This window comes from Anopheles darlingi, chromosome 3 (assembly GCF_943734745.1).
Source record: "Anopheles darlingi chromosome 3, idAnoDarlMG_H_01, whole genome shotgun sequence".
Lineage (NCBI taxonomy): Eukaryota > Metazoa > Arthropoda > Insecta > Diptera > Culicidae > Anopheles > Anopheles darlingi.
In genome coordinates this window covers 19,923,796-19,938,966 of record NC_064875.1, presented here as the reverse complement: position 1 = coordinate 19,938,966, position 15,171 = coordinate 19,923,796, and the positions used below count along the sequence as shown (strand labels likewise).

The 15,171-nt window shown below is 49.8% G+C and overlaps 7 protein-coding genes across 7 annotated transcripts in view; 5 read left to right on the top strand and 2 right to left on the bottom strand.

Annotated features, from left to right (window-relative positions):
* The window catches only part of LOC125953692 (lipase member H-like), a 1,040-nt gene extending 422 nt beyond the window's left edge, over positions 1–618 (bottom strand). The window contains exon 1 of the mRNA XM_049683404.1: positions 1–618. This exon is cut by the window's left edge and continues 422 nt beyond it. Coding sequence (XP_049539361.1) covers positions 1–618 — 618 coding nt within the window.
* Positions 619–1,901: 1,283 nt separating this feature from the next.
* Positions 1,902–3,158, top strand: LOC125956803 (phospholipase A1-like). Its single transcript, XM_049689011.1, has 2 exons — positions 1,902–1,995; positions 2,074–3,158. Exons 1-2 carry the CDS (start codon positions 1,902–1,904, stop codon positions 3,156–3,158), a joined length of 1,179 nt encoding a protein of 392 aa, XP_049544968.1.
* A 389-nt stretch (positions 3,159–3,547) lies between these two features.
* LOC125956802 (uncharacterized) lies at positions 3,548–5,986 on the bottom strand. The gene is made up of 3 exons (XM_049689010.1): positions 5,938–5,986; positions 4,923–5,876; positions 3,548–4,533 (listed from the first exon to the last, which is right to left on the bottom strand). Exons 1-3 carry the CDS (start codon positions 5,984–5,986, stop codon positions 3,548–3,550), a joined length of 1,989 nt encoding a protein of 662 aa, XP_049544967.1.
* Positions 5,987–6,740: 754 nt separating this feature from the next.
* On the top strand, positions 6,741–7,819 carry LOC125957458 (pancreatic triacylglycerol lipase-like). Its single transcript, XM_049690165.1, has 2 exons — positions 6,741–6,789; positions 6,843–7,819. The coding sequence occupies exons 1-2, from the start codon at positions 6,741–6,743 to the stop codon at positions 7,817–7,819; spliced, it is 1,026 nt and encodes a 341-aa protein (XP_049546122.1).
* Positions 7,820–8,242: 423 nt separating this feature from the next.
* On the top strand, positions 8,243–9,265 carry LOC125957585 (pancreatic triacylglycerol lipase-like). The gene has a single exon (XM_049690380.1). The coding sequence runs from the start codon at positions 8,243–8,245 to the stop codon at positions 9,263–9,265; it is 1,023 nt and encodes a 340-aa protein (XP_049546337.1).
* Positions 9,266–9,930: 665 nt separating this feature from the next.
* LOC125957358 (transmembrane protease serine 9-like) lies at positions 9,931–12,174 on the top strand. The gene is made up of 6 exons (XM_049690012.1): positions 9,931–10,061; positions 10,129–10,286; positions 10,345–10,457; positions 10,528–11,123; positions 11,184–11,743; positions 11,810–12,174. Exons 1-6 carry the CDS (start codon positions 9,935–9,937, stop codon positions 11,996–11,998), a joined length of 1,743 nt encoding a protein of 580 aa, XP_049545969.1. The 5' UTR covers positions 9,931–9,934; the 3' UTR covers positions 11,999–12,174.
* A 1,091-nt stretch (positions 12,175–13,265) lies between these two features.
* The window catches only part of LOC125957140 (protein unzipped), a 51,979-nt gene continuing 50,073 nt past the window's right edge, over positions 13,266–15,171 (top strand). Inside the window, exon 1 of the mRNA XM_049689625.1 lies at positions 13,266–13,342. The gene's annotated coding sequence lies outside the window, so the exon portion shown is untranslated. The remainder of the gene's footprint in view (positions 13,343–15,171) is intronic.

The window sequence follows — 15,171 nt, the reverse complement described above, 5'->3', positions numbered from 1 at the left end:
CAGTGGCGTTGAGCTGGCGAAGTGTTTCCCCGTTAATCCGGCAATGTGCGCCCCGAGACTGTGGCCGATGACGACAATCTGGTCGGGTTGTTGACCAGCCTGCAGCAACAGGGCAATCTGTTTGGCAATCGCAACGGCAACATCAGCCACACGAATCCGTGCCGCGATGTAGTTGGCCGAGGATCCACCAGCCTCAGACCAATCGATGCCGATAACATTGTAAGCACCTTTGGCGGTGTAAGTCTGCGCTAATCCGTGTACCGCTTCCGATGTCCAATTGTTCATCCAACCGTGGATCAGTATTCGCGTTGGATTGGCAGGGTTGAACGAACCGTTTCGCAAAGAGTCAAGCTCCCCGATGGCCAACCGCTCGTAGGTTCCATTCACCGTATCCTGGGTCCAAAGCAGGAACTGTACATGTTTCTCCACGTTAAATCGCTTCAATGCTTCACTTTGCTGCACCACCGCCTGTATCTGTTGTTCCGTCCAACACTCAAAGTTTTCAGTATCCTTGGGAATGGCGATCCGATCGCCAGCGCACACTTCCTCCACCGCTAATGCCTGTTCACCGGCAACTAGGGCACCAGCGAGAACGACTATAACCGAGCACGTCTTCATGGTTGCAAATGGAAACAATAATAGGTTGCTCTGAGGTACCTTGACAGGCCCTTTTAAAGTGTCCGCGAACTAGCCACCGCCGCCGCCGCCGCCACACAAAACTTCCTACCCCGCTACTACCTCTTGACAACGGCTCTGGAGTGGGAGGGAACTGTTTGTTGAGCTAATTATCTCCAAGTGCCGTGGAGACCACAACTTCACGTGGCCTGTCTGTACCCGGAATCCAGGCTTTGAACAGATTTATGGCGTTTCTAAACGGCTCCAAATAGGGTAACGGAACTGTACTGTGTAGGTACTACTAACTACTGTGTAGTGCATAAAAACACACTAGAGTTACCGTCGCCATATTATGACATAATATTGAGAAGTAAGACTCAGCTTGAGCTATTGCTTTTGACTAGTCGGTGTTTTGATGATTCAATGCGATAAGAAAACTAATTTCTCGCAGGGGGATCTTGCGTGGATTAGGCGCAAGCTGATTGCTAGTTCATCAGCGCTCGTAGGCTATTGCTACTACTATTGCTCTCGTGATTCACACACTCTCGATAGGTTTCTGGAGAGGTTTCTGAGAAGGTCCAGAACCGATTAGTTGCTCCAGTTACCTAGCGCCAATTTCTTCACTTCTGGTTCTTCTCTTGCCGTTGAGTCTTGACCCTATTTCAGGGCGCCATGTACTAATACATGGCAATTGCGTATACCAAACCACCAACAGTCAGCAGATTTGGCTCTGACGCAAAGTCTTATCGCTGCATGGCCGAGGGTACTACGCGAATTAACGCTGACCACAATCTGACCACCGTTTTATCGTAAACAATTTGCGCACCTTTACAATGGCTACGATTTACTATCGTAAATACCGCATCAGTGCCAAGGTTTACGGATTCGACCACACGGGGAGCGTGTGTATACTCTCGCTAGCTCGTCGTATCCGCGATAAGATAACAGACCGAGTGGATCCTTTTTTTGTACTTATTCGGGAAAGTTAGGATGAGGTGATGTAGATTATCATCAATTCGCACAGATTAGAATACAAGGCTTAATTGGTCCTTGTGTTATTTTTTAAATATTTTTTTTAGCTGAGAATAGAACTCGCTATCAGCAGCACTCAGATTTACATCGAACCACCAAAAATGCGCCATCGATACAGTGCGTAATCCAAAATACCTAACGGGCATCAAACCTCGCGAGATTAGATTAGCCCCGCTAGGAACCTTTTGTTGCTAGCTTCTGGTTTTATTGGTTTGGTATTGCGTGCAGCCCTTTTTTTGTGATAAAGCCTATAAATGATCCGTTTGGCCAAGGTGCAGGACCAGTCATTGGAAGCAATCGAATCCAGGATGAAGGTATTGGCAGTTCTGTTCTTTTGCGTGGCTGTTGGTAAGTTCATCTTTCCGTGATGTCGCACTACTGGTAGGCTAACGTATGGTTTTTCCGGTTTTCTCTCCAAAAATTCAGCCTCTGCACTCCCGCTGGAGGAAGGTGCTAGCGGTGTAGAGCACATTCCGAACGAGGAGTTCGGTCTGGAGCATATTCCGAACGAGGAGATCGGCCAGGAGCACATTCCCAATGAAGAGCAAGGATTCGAGAGCAACTGGCAGCTGGTGCCCGATGGCGATGGTCACCTGCATCTTGTCAACACCGATCCCTTCAATCTGGGCAGCCAGGATGAGCCAGCGCCACTGTTCAATGCCGACGCCGACACCATCTTCCTTCTGTTCACGCGCAACAACCGTAACGCTGGTCATCGTATCATGCCCGGAAACGCGGGAACCCTTGGACCACACTGGAACGGTGGCCGTCAGACGCGTTTCATCATCCACGGATGGAACAACAATGGTGGCTCGGAAGTGAATGTGCTTCTTCGCAATGCCTACCTGGACCGTGCCGATGTCAATGTGATCACCGTCGACTGGGGTGTGGGCGCCCAGAACCCCAACTACATCACCTCCCGGAACCACATCAACGCCGTCGGTGCTACCGTGGGTCGCTTCGTTGATTTCCTTAACCAGAGCGGTGGCATGTCGTTCAACAATGTGTACGTGGCGGGACACAGTCTCGGTGGTCATACCGCCGGTATTGTCGGCAAGCGAGTGACCCGCGGTCGCCTGAACTCGGTCATCGCACTGGATCCGGCCCTGCCTCTGTTCTCCATCAACGATCCGGCTAACCGTGTCGCTTCGGGTGATGCCAACTACGTCGAAGTTATCCACACCAACGGAGGACTGCTCGGTTTCGATCTACCGCTCGGACAGGCTGATTTCTACCCGAACGGTGGCCGTAGCCAGCCAGGATGCGGTGTCGATATTGCTGGTACTTGCGCTCACAGCCGTGCCTGGCAGTTCTTCGGTGAATCTATCCGTACGGCCCAAAGTGGTTTCAACTCGGTTCGCTGTGCCAACTACGACCAGATCGTGAACAACAACTGCGTATCCTCGGGAGCGAATGCACGTATGGGTGGAGAGCCTTCCAACATTGGCCGCGGTGTGAATGGTGTGTACTTCCTCACTACCAACGCGCAGAGCCCGTTCGCGCAAGGTTAGAGACCTGTTGATCTGTTGCTTACAAGACTTATTACCTTTGAAATATACTTTCGCACCTTTTACTATGTACTATGTTGTTCTGATTGTTACTAATTTGAATATCTTTAGACTCCTGGGATTTCCCGGACCTTTGATCAGCGCAATATCGCTTGGATAAGCTAGCTAGGTTGCTAGATCATTCTCATTTTTTGACACCTTAGTATGGCTCACTTTATCGATTACTCTCAATAGATGAGCTGATTAGTTTACTTGATATTTTATCTATTTTTTACATCATGAAATGTATGACTTTTCGACATGATGACAACATGAAATATTAGAATCAAATCTGTAGAGGGATTCCATATTTTATTTCATGCAAATTATCAATCGCTTCGTCGATTCTAAGGTTATCCTCTAGCAAAAGGAGCAGCATCGTTGGTGGTAAGGAAGTAGACTCCCGACACTCCTCGTCCATAGTTGGACGGTTCACCACCCATGTTCGCATCCGGTCCACTGGGAGTACAGTTGCCTTCTACCACCTCCTGGATACTGGCGCACCGTGTCGACCGGAAGGCGGTAGAGCTACCAATCGACTCTGCAAAGTACGCCGGAGCCCGTCCGTGAGCACAGCCACCACCGATATCCGTTCCGCACCCGGGTTGCACACGACCACCGTTCGGCGTGAAGGTTGACTGTCCCATCGGCACGCTGTTACCCAGCAATCCTCCATTCGTCATGATCATCTCAACGTACCGTGCATCAGCCGGTGACACGGCATCCGGTTGACCGAGCGAAAACAGCGGACCGGCCGGATCCAGCGCAATCACGGTGTTAAGGCGTCCATTCTGTCCCTTACCCGCATTACCGGCAACATGCGCACCAAGACTGAACCCAATGACGTAAATATTGTCCGGCGAGGCACCGGCCGCCACCACCTGATCGATAAATGCGGCCAACGCTGCACCGGCCGGTCCGACGGCGTTACGGGCGGCAATATAGTTCGGGTTTACCGCACCGGCACTCCAATCGACACTGATCACATTGTAGTCCCCGACGGCGTGGTACCGGTTCCGGATGTTCGTGTTCATACCATCGTTACCGTTGCTGTTCCAACCGTGGATAGTGAAACGCGTCGGATGAGCGGGATTGAAGTTCGAGGCCGCAATCGATGCCGGGTTACCGAACTCCAGAATTTGCGGCGTAGTCGGATTGGCACGTGTGAACAGGCGGAAGATCAGATCTTGCTCGGGATTGAAGAGTGGTGCCACGTCCTGCTGATCCAGATTGTAAGGATTCGTATTGACCAGATGCAGTCTACCGGAGCTGTCGGGGACGAGCTGCCAGTTCGCGTTGCGCTCGACCGGTTGCGAGGCAACCAGCAGAATTAGCAACGCTACCAGAAGAAGGAGTGTTACTCGGATCATTTTCTACGACGTACGAGGCAACTGTAGAGCAGCCACACTGTTGGTCTATCAAACGGTGTAACTCTAATTTATAACTTACGTCAATGACCTTTGTTATGCCCGTTGGGTGGTTTATCGTGAATTCCAGACAACCTTCTGGGTATTTCCCATGATTCCGCCATGATTGCCGTAACGCTAGTTGATGAGATTGCCATTTTGAATCCCCGATAAGATTACCCCGGTGTGACCCCCCGCGCTGGTGGCGTACGCCCGCAAGTTTAGGAAAGTTTCCAAAAATATCTCAAATCTTGCTTATCACCAAGTACAGCAGTCTTATGGTTTATTGAAACAATCGTCTTTCGCCTTCTAAATCTCTAACCTTGAGCAAACGGAGAGTTACCGTTGGTGCTGACGATGAACATACCGTTCACACCACGGCCCTGATTCGAAGGCTCTCCGCCCATCACGGCCGTACCAGTGTTAGTGCACTGTCCAGCTATGATCTCACCATGGCTGCCACAGCGTGTCGCGCGGAATCCAGCTGCCGACGAAACGGACTCAGCGTACAGTTCATGCGCACGTGAGTGAGCACAGTTACCGGCGATATCGATACCGCAACCAGGCTGCGAACGACCACCGTTCGGGAAGAAGTTAGCATCAGACAATGGCAGATCGAATCCCAGCAAACCGGCATTCGTGAAGATGGCCTCGGTATACTGCGCATCGCGCGGTGCCATAATGTCCGAATCGCCCAGCGAAAACAGCGGGCCCGCCGGATCCAGCCCAACGATCGTGTTCAGCTGTCCATTCTGCTGCCTACCGGCATTACCGGCCGCGTGAGCCCCAAGACTGTGACCGATCAAGTAGATATTGTTCCGGGAAGTACCGGACGCCGATACCAGCGTATTAACCATGCGCGATATGATATCACCGACGGCAGCAACACGGTTCCGTGCCGCGATATAGTTCGCCGTCTGCGCACCTGCACCCCAATCGACCGCAATCACATTGAACTCGCCCACACCGAGATAGTTCTGGCGGATGTTGGCATGCAGCCCGGACGTTTCGCCACCGTTCCAACCGTGGATGGTGAACCGCGTCGGATGCGATGCGATAAAGTTGGAATTCTGCACCGAGGCCGCACTGTTCCACTGGAGAACCTGTCCATGGGCCGGATTGCGACGTGTGAACAGACGGAAGATGACGTCCGTTTCCGGATTGAACAGTGGCTCTACCACGTTCTCATCCTCCGGGATATCGTACGGGTTGGTGTTGATCAATCGCAACCTGCCAGACTCATCCGGTACCAGCTTCCAGTTGTCAGACGCCAGAGCTGAAAGACAAAACGAACCGATAAGTATCTTTTACGAGACGAAAAATCCGGTTTCTGTTACCTCCAAAGAGCTGCACCAGCACCAGAGCGCAAACCACTGTTCCCTTCATCCTGTTGTCCTGCTTTTGAAGATCCAACGGTTCGTCTGCAGACACCGCTTGAGCTTTTATACGCGTTCCTTCCTTTCCAACCGTTCTATCCAAAGACCACCACCTTTCCGCCAGCAGCCTGGTGGTTGCTGGTAGCGCCAACAGCTTATCATCATCCGATAGCTACGTCACCGATTAACACCCGATTTAGAGACGGACGATTCTCGATTCATCGAAGTGCGTAGAAGGACCTTATCGGCCGGCCAATTCCGGTGGAGGCTCGCAGGCGAGGCATGCTCGCTGGAGTGTATACGCACGCACTGTACAATAATGTCGCGTTTTGAACACGTGCAGAAGCGATTGTTTGTCCCCTGACAGGGGGCACGTTAAGGTCCGCCAAGCCAAGATCGATTGGTGGAGCTCGCCTGCTGTGACGCAGATCTAGCTTTCTCGTGTCGTGCCGAAGCCGGAAGGAAGGCGTTGCCTACTGCAACAGTAGCAACAGGCACATCTACTCGTTGTTGTTATTGGCGGCAGATAGGCCATCGAAATTCCCACACAATAAAGTAATTAGGCGCACCTGCTTAGCACCAGTGTTATCAGTAGCACCCCCCCGATGTTGCTCTGTTGTATCGAAAGGACGAGCCGATTAATCAAAGATTGAACTCCTACGACGCGATAAACGAACCGTGATGTGCTATAAAACACCTCCCAAAAGCGGTGGATTGGTGTCAGTCAGATTAAGGAGTCGAAATCCTACGGAGGACGGAGAAAGATGTACAAGTACAGCGCTGTTCTACTGCTCCTTGGCTGTGCAGCCATCGGTAGGTCCAATTCCCTCCACAAAAAAAGATCTCGTAAATCGCTAATCGCGTAGTAACTTACTCCACAGCACATGCTGCTCCTGCGGCCGACCAGTGGACACTGGTGCCGGACGGTGATGGGCGACTCCATTTGGTCAACCTAAACCCGTACAACATCGACGAGACGGTACCGGAGCCACATTTTACCGCGGCCACCGATACCATCTTCCGGCTGTACACACGCAGCAACCGCAACACACCGCAGGTTATCGGGCTCGGTGATGCCGGTAGCTTGTCCGCCTCGTCCTTCAATGCCGGTCATCCGACGCGCTTCATCATCCACGGCTGGAACAACGATGGTTTCTCTGAGGTGAACATGATCCTGAGGGATGCCTGGTTGGATCGTGGCGATTTCAATGTCATCACCGTGGACTGGGGTGTCGGTGCGCAAACCATCAACTATCCGTTCGCTCGGGCACGTGTCGGTGCAGTCGGTAACGTGGTGTCCACGTTCATCAACTTCCTGCAGGCGAACACCGGCATTAGCTTCGCGAGCGTCAGCATCGCCGGACACAGTCTCGGTGCGCATGCGGCCGGTAATGCGGGTTTCTTCCAGTTTGGACGCTTGAACACAATCTTCGGTATGGATCCGGCGTTGCCACTGTTCTCGCTCGATAGCAACGATCGCATCACGCTCAACGATGCCCAGTACGTCGAGACGATCCACACCAACGCCGGATTGCTTGGATTCGATCTGCCACTGGGACAGGCTTCGTTCTACCCGAACGGTGGCCGGGTTCAGCCCGGTTGCGGTGTCGATGTGGCCGGTGCCTGTGCGCACGGTCGTGCCTACGAGTTCCTGGCGGAATCGATCGTCTCCGGTGGATTCACGTCGGTGCGCTGTGGTTCGTACGATGAAATCCTTACCGGAAACTGCTCCGTTCAGGGAGCGAGCCGTCCGATGGGTGGTGAGCCCTCTAACTTTGGTACGGGCACCGAGGGTGTCTTCACGCTGACCACCCGTGCCGCCGCACCGTTCTCGCTCGGATAAGCTCGAGTACACCCATCTTCGCATTTATCCGCCTTTACCGTCATCGTCATTTTGCGATTCGCGGCCGTTTGGCTGATTGTGATTTTTAAAAATAAATCTGTTTTACAATCCTTATCTACAACGTCTAACGAGCGCTTGACGTCAAGAAGTCGGTAGCAGGAGTAACAATACGTAGTTTATGGCGAGGCGCACCTGGTGGTCGGTGCCCAAAAAAAAAAAAACGCCCGAGCCCCGAGCTTCTGGAAAGCGCCATTTGGACCTCACACAAAGACGGATAAGATTAGCTACTTTGCTGATCACTGCTCTCCGTCCCCCCCGCAAATCGATCACGATAAGATACCGGGCAACTTCCAGGGGGACGAACATTTGTTGACCATAAAAGAGTGTCGCCGACGGGCGCAGTGGTTCAGTAGTACACCGACAATGAAAGCAGCAATAGTACTGAGCGTTGTGGCGTTGGCTGCCTTTGGCAGTGCTGCCCCACTGGAGTCAAATCAACCGTGGGCCCTGATTCCGGATGCCCGCGGACGGTTGCATCTCATCAACACCAATCCGCACAATGTGCCAACCGGTGAGAACGAGGCCGAACCGCTGTTCAACCCGGAGACGGATGTCGTGTTCCGTCTGTACACCCGGCGCAACCCGGTACACCCGCAGGTGATCAACTGGAACAGCCAGCAGTCGGTGTCGGGCAGCAACTTCAATCCGGCCCATCCGACGCGCTTCCTGATCCATGGGTTCCTTGAGGGCGAGGATGCGAGTCTGCACTGGAGCATCAAGGATCACTACATCCGCGTCGGCGAGTTCAACATCGTGAACGTCGACTGGGGTGCAGGTTCGCAGACGATCAACTACATTGCGGCCCGTAACCGTGTCGGTGCGGTTGGTGAGATCATTTCGCGTATGATCAACACGATCGTCGGTGCTACCGGTGCGTCTCGCGATAACATCAACCTGATCGGGCACAGTCTCGGTGCGCACGTTGCCGCCAATGCTGGCAAGCACCAGAATGGTCAGCTGAACACGATCATTGGACTGGACCCGGCTGGTCCGCTGTTCTCGGCTGGACAGGCCGATATCTTCGGAGCCAACGATGCGCATTACACCGAGGCCATCTACACGAACGCGGGATTGTTGGGCTTTGATCAGCCGTTGGCCCATGCTAACTTCTACCCGAACGGTGGACGATCGCAGCCGGGATGTATCCTTGATGTGGCCGGTATCTGTGCGCACAACCGGGTGAACGACTTTTTCGCTGAAACGGTGTCCACGTCGGTGGGCTTCCGCTCGGTGCGTTGTGCTAACCATGGCGAGATTACCAGCGGACGGTGCACTCCTAGTGGACCGGATGCTAACATGGGCGGTGAACCGTCGAACCGGGGCCGTGGCGTAAACGGTGTGTACCATCTGACGACCAACTCCAACTCTCCGTTCGCGCAGGGTTAACCAACACATTTCTATTGATGACGAAAATAAAGCTTTTCTTTTGTAAATCATTATGTGTCATATTATGTGAAATGATTTGTGGGCAATTTTATGGGAGTTCCAAATCAATGGCTCCTGTGTTTTTTTTTGTCCCATCATGATCCTCCTTTGATAACAACTCTAACTGTAGCCCCTGTGTAGTACATTTGTATCTACTCAGAAGGTCATCATCATCAGATCTGGCAAGAAAGAGTGTTTTGCAAAAATTTGTAATCTGGCCAGATGTGTTTTTTTTAAATAATCCGCTTACAAAACAAAGCAGCAAACAAGGTTAAGATTGATGACTAATAGTAGGTTGATCCTCGAATATGTAAGTTTAAAAGGAGGAGATTAGAGGATTTTCACGCTACGCTAAGTAATTCATATCCCGTATGACAAAAAGCACACAAGGGGATTAATGTTTAAGCGGCCGCTAACCATTTTTTCTGAATCTGCCTCACAAAGTGGCCGCTTAACGCGTGTTTAAACATAAGGCGGGCACATTGTGTGCTTTTTGCCAAACGGGTATGGCAAACTTTGAAAACCAGTTTTATACCCTCGCTAGACTGGTGAATACCCCACAACCACAATGAGCTACTCCAGAGGGGTTAGTAACTCGCGTGTGCTCGGACAGGACAGTCTTGCAGGAGCATGGAGCATCGTGTTCGTGATTTGGCGTTTTGGTTAGTTTTCGTTTTGAATGTTGTGGTTTCTGGTCAAACTGTTTCATTGTTCGGTGATGCACCAAGGGACTATAATGAGAGAACAAATATGAAAGGTAAGACACACAACAGATGACAGTTTTGGTGTGCTTTGATGTCATTTACCCATTGATTTGGCTTCAGACTGTCCAACGCGCTTCTATTCGAAGCCTCATCCAAAGGGAAATGGAGAAATTCAACCTCCTTCGAAGCCGCAGCCAATGGGCAAGATAGCAGAACCTACCGCTACTACGCAGGTTTTCGGTGGTGTACAGGCCTTCGCCGATGATTTCACGCACATGGTAAGCATCGCAAACTGGGTCTTTGTTTAGAAGGATTCATCATGTGAATCCGTTACAGGCTGCTATCGGTTGGACTAGATCCAGTGGAAAAATTGACTACCTCTGTGGTGGCAGTTTGATCACCGAAGTGTTCATACTGACTGCCGCACACTGCAATTCTGATTTTGAAAAGTAATTGTATAGCTGCCTTTTAACAGTTAAGGTGTAGTTGTTAACCGTTTGTACATATCATCTTGTTTAGTAATGCTCCTGATACCGTCCGAATTGGAGATGCTGATTTCAATAGCTCAGTGAACGATTTCTTAGCTCAGCAGATCGGTATCCGACGAATTATAGAGCACCCACAGTATCGCGGCTCTCGCAGCTATTTCGACATAGCGCTAATTGAGCTGGTAGAACCCGCTATATTCAATGCAGCGGTATGTCCTGCTTGCTTATGGCGAGAGCCTGACCTTCCTACCGAGCGCATGGATGCCATTGGATTTGGTGTAACCGGTTTTGGAGAAGACCTTAGTCCAACCTTACAGCGCGCACTGCTGGAGAAGATCGATTTAAACAACTGCTCTGAGAGAATAGCTCATCAAAGATCGATCCCCGATGGACTCAGAGACGATCAATTTTGCGCTGCTGGGAACAACATGGATACTTGTGAAGGAGATTCCGGGGGTTCGATAGGAGTGAAGCGGCCGGACGTTCGAGGCAACGTGATTTCATTAATTGCTGGAGTTGTTTCGTTTGGAACACCGTGCGGAGTAGGATCAACGGGGGTGTATACCCGAATCGGCGCCTATATCGATTGGCTTGAGCAAGAGACAAATCGATCGTTAAGCTATGCAGGTATGATGCTTTATCGTTATACATTGACACTGGCTAACCTGGCTTACTCAACGCTTTCAGTATGTACACAAAGCTTCAAATGTCCCAAAAGGAAGATGCAGGAAGTACCTCTTAAATTTGACCCTTACCCCATTTATCGTTTCGGACTATTGTGGAACGAAGAAGACACATCGGTGTTTGAGTGCGGTGCCACATTGATCGACTACCAGTTCCTGCTGACATCAGCCCAGTGTGTAACTTCACGAAAAGGATACCCAAAGTTTATTGGATTTAAAAGCGACGAACTTCCTGAGAGAATTGGCGTTACTGACGTCTATGTGTCCCCAAAATATAAACCGGACAGACCAGAAAACGATATCGCACTGGTGAAGGTCGAAAATGTTCTCAATACGGACTATTTCCGACCAGCCTGTCTCTGGGATCGTCGTGTCGACGGAGACTGGGGAGTTCCGCGATTCCGGGCCTTTGGATCATCGATTTACAACAATACAATGTTGTTTACACATGATACCATCGAAATCTTTCATTCATCAATGGACGCTTTAAAAACCACAAATTATCCCAACACCGATTTGGTTTCCTTTGACCAAAGTATCAACCTAATGCCAGGTGTATGTTCGGTAAGATGCGCCACATATTAATCTCTTGATGATGACGATAACGAGCTAATTCTGTTCTTCTTTCAGATCGATTATGGTGCATCTGCAATTAGTGGAACTAACTGGAATACGCCGATTTTTACATACGGTGTTATGTCAATTCTGAGCAGGAATTGTACATCTAATTTGTATGTAAACGATATCACACCGCACATCGATTGGATAGAAGCGATAGTGGTGAAAGGCCGTGATCAAGCGCATGTATTCTCCGATTAGAATGAATGATCGAAAACATTTATTAGATGCTGCCACACGGAGCGAAAATTTGCGCGCAAATTTGCACATTAATGCCAAAATGTTTTCGCTTCGTGTGGCAGGCGTAAAACCCCGAAAATTTATGCCGAAATGTCAAACGTATTGTTTTCATCTGTGTTTTGGCCGCTGAAGTTGATTTCCGAATAAATTTTGCAGTTTTTAACGATTTTGTTGCTGTTGCTGTTATATTTATATTAAAAATGCAAAAACAATACGAAAAGAACCTACATTTTCGTAAATAAAGCGTTCGATAGCGTCAAGGGTTCAGCGAAAAAGTCCGCGGACGTATAAAAGTTTGACAGCGTGTAAGGGTTAAGCGAAACCGTTTTGGCATTAATTTTTTCGTTTGCGCTAGGGTTTTCGCCCCGTCTGGCACCGCCTATTGAGTGGACCTAAGGAAGCTGCGTATTTACGTACCTAGTACCTTTTCCTACGAAAATACTGCAGATTATAATAAAAATGATCTGGGATTTTAAAAATGTCGTGTCCAAGTGCAACGGTTTTCAAATTACGAATTTTTACAAAAACCAAAACGCAAGAAGTTCTTTCACGCAGCATCCGTTTTCAAGCAACTCCAAGTGTTCACCGGAGTTCGGCCACAGTGGATGCGCATCGCTGCGCACATAATAATCGTTCAACATGGATGCCCTGAACTTCAGCGACAAATAGAGCAAAGAACCATTGATAGCAAAGTACAATAGTGTACGATTTCCTTCCAGAAACACTTGGAAAAACCAAACGGCATTCAATTCTACTAGAAGGTGATTTTTAGCAACTTTAAGCTCCAAGGAAATCCATCTTTCTTTTATGTTATATATGTTTTTAATTTTGCTTAATGCTTTTTTTAGAAAAGATTAAAAAAATAAATGAATTCAAATAATTATCCTTATAGCCAATGCACAGCACAATAACAAAAAACTAACGATTTGGAACGATATTGCTCGCAACGATACTGTCCCGGTGTGCCGCGGTCCGATTCACGCAACGGCCGCTCGTGAAGATGAATTTCCACGAGATTGCGTACGCTTGCTCGGTTATGCTTCAACCCCTTTTTGCCACCTCTCTCGGTCTTCCCTTCTCGCTCTGGCCAACGCAAAAACCCCGCTCGGAATGAACGACGACGCATTCGTTTGTGTGTCGTTGTGACGCCGTGGCGCCTCCATCCTTCACGATGCTCTATCTCTGGGCAACAATGAACAAACGTTGAATGAACGTGGCTGAGAATTATTTTAGCGTTCGCCGCGAAAGGTCACGTTTGTCCGCGTCCGCCAAGTGTTTTATCGCACACCGCATTGGTTATTGCCGGTAAGCCGTGCTCATTTTTTTTTGTTTTGTTGTATGTGAAGTCATAAAAGTACCCATCAAACGTGTACGAAATTGTCATAGTGAATTTTCAAAATTCGATCCGAACAGCCAAAGGTTGCTTCATTCAGTGAAACGCCGGCTTTCCGCGGCATAGTTACCCGGTTTCAACGGCCAACTCTTATTCCGTTCGTACTGCGTTCGCACACATTCACAATTCCCGAGCGTCCCGTATCCTTCGCTTCCTTCCGGGTGCGTACCTGCGCTCCTTGGGAGACGGAGCATACAAACGGAAGGAAAAAGCGGAACGGCGCGGCCGGGAACAAGGAAACCGTGTCGTGATGAACCGAGCACTGTCTCTCGCCTCTCGCCTACTTGTGTTTGATTGTGTATGTGTGTACGTGTGCGTGTGTTTGTGTGTGCGCGAAACGGATGCCGAGTCCTTTCTCTCTTGCTCCCGTTTGGACGGTGAAAAGGAAAAAAAATCGATAGCAAGTTTTGCAACTTTTGGGATGTATTGGCAAGCGTAGGAGCATAGGAGCATAGGAGCTACCGAGGTCGGATCAAAGGAAGCGTTTGCTCCTCTACCGTTTGTAGCACGTGTGGTAGTCTCACATGCGCGCCTACTTTTTGATGCTCTAAGCCGTGGTTTCCATTTGTTGTGGCAAGTGAACGCTGCTACACCATGAAATGGTTTTCATGGTTTCACTTTTGAAGGATACATAAATTAGTATAATTAATAACTCGTTTAAATCTCTGCCACGTGAAACCACCGTACGACACGAAATGTTTGTGCAATAAATATCCTTTTACCCTTGCGCCAGGCTCCATCGGTCATTGCCTCAATTGACAGTGTGCTACTAACCAGCATAATAGCGGCTGCATTTCTCACCTCATTTGCATTCCATTGCTAATTAACTCGAATCGATTGTGTAGTCCCTATGGCGCCTCTATTCTGCCTCTGTGCCAACTCTCCCAATGTTATACCGTTGCCTCTTTGGGCTTATAAATTGTGGAACCATATTCTTATCGCGGTAATTACCGCTTATGACACGCCGGAAAATCGCTTCCTTGAAACCACAATTGAAAGAGGAAAAGGGAAGAAGCGAATCCTGCGGTCACAATTGTTTGCTGGCTGTGCTGTCTTCCTGTTCGCTACGGCAGAAACCTACCGGAAGGTATATCGCTTTTCAAGCGGAACTGTACAAAAGTTCGTCCTTTTGAAGATGGAAAATCCTTTTGTCGAGTGTGGTTCAAGAAGAACCTTGTAGAACGAACGGTGGCAGGAGGTTGCGGGTAGAAGGTGGGAGAATATTTCGAGGTTTTGGTTGGCAAGAAGGACGCCAAGCCAGCTGGTGCTACTTCCGTGCCAGAGTTCTTCCTTTACAATTCGAGAACGGCGCTCGGTTGTAACAGGAAGTGTGGCGTAAAACACCAACACAAACACACACACACACACTCTCATTTCTATTGGCAGAAGCGAGACGGCATCAGTCGCCCCATACCAAATGGCCCCCTTTTACGTGTGTGCTAAGCTGGGGTGCCAGGATACCACTAGGAGCGCCTCTGATGGTGATGCATTTTCCACGTAGCGTCGTGCTCCTCCAATCGCAGCAGTCGATGTCGTCATCGGAAAAAGGCTAGCCGTTGCTAGTATTGGTGTGTCCTTCGATGGTCGGTTTCGATGTGGTGGAGCGTGGTGGTGGTGGTCCAACATAAACAGCAGCACAAGGCGGTGGGGCGGGTGGGCAGCGTTTACCCACGGATATCCTCCGGGCATCTAGTAGCAAGCCGAACGAAGTTTGGACGAGGGTTGCCTTGTCCTGGGGAGC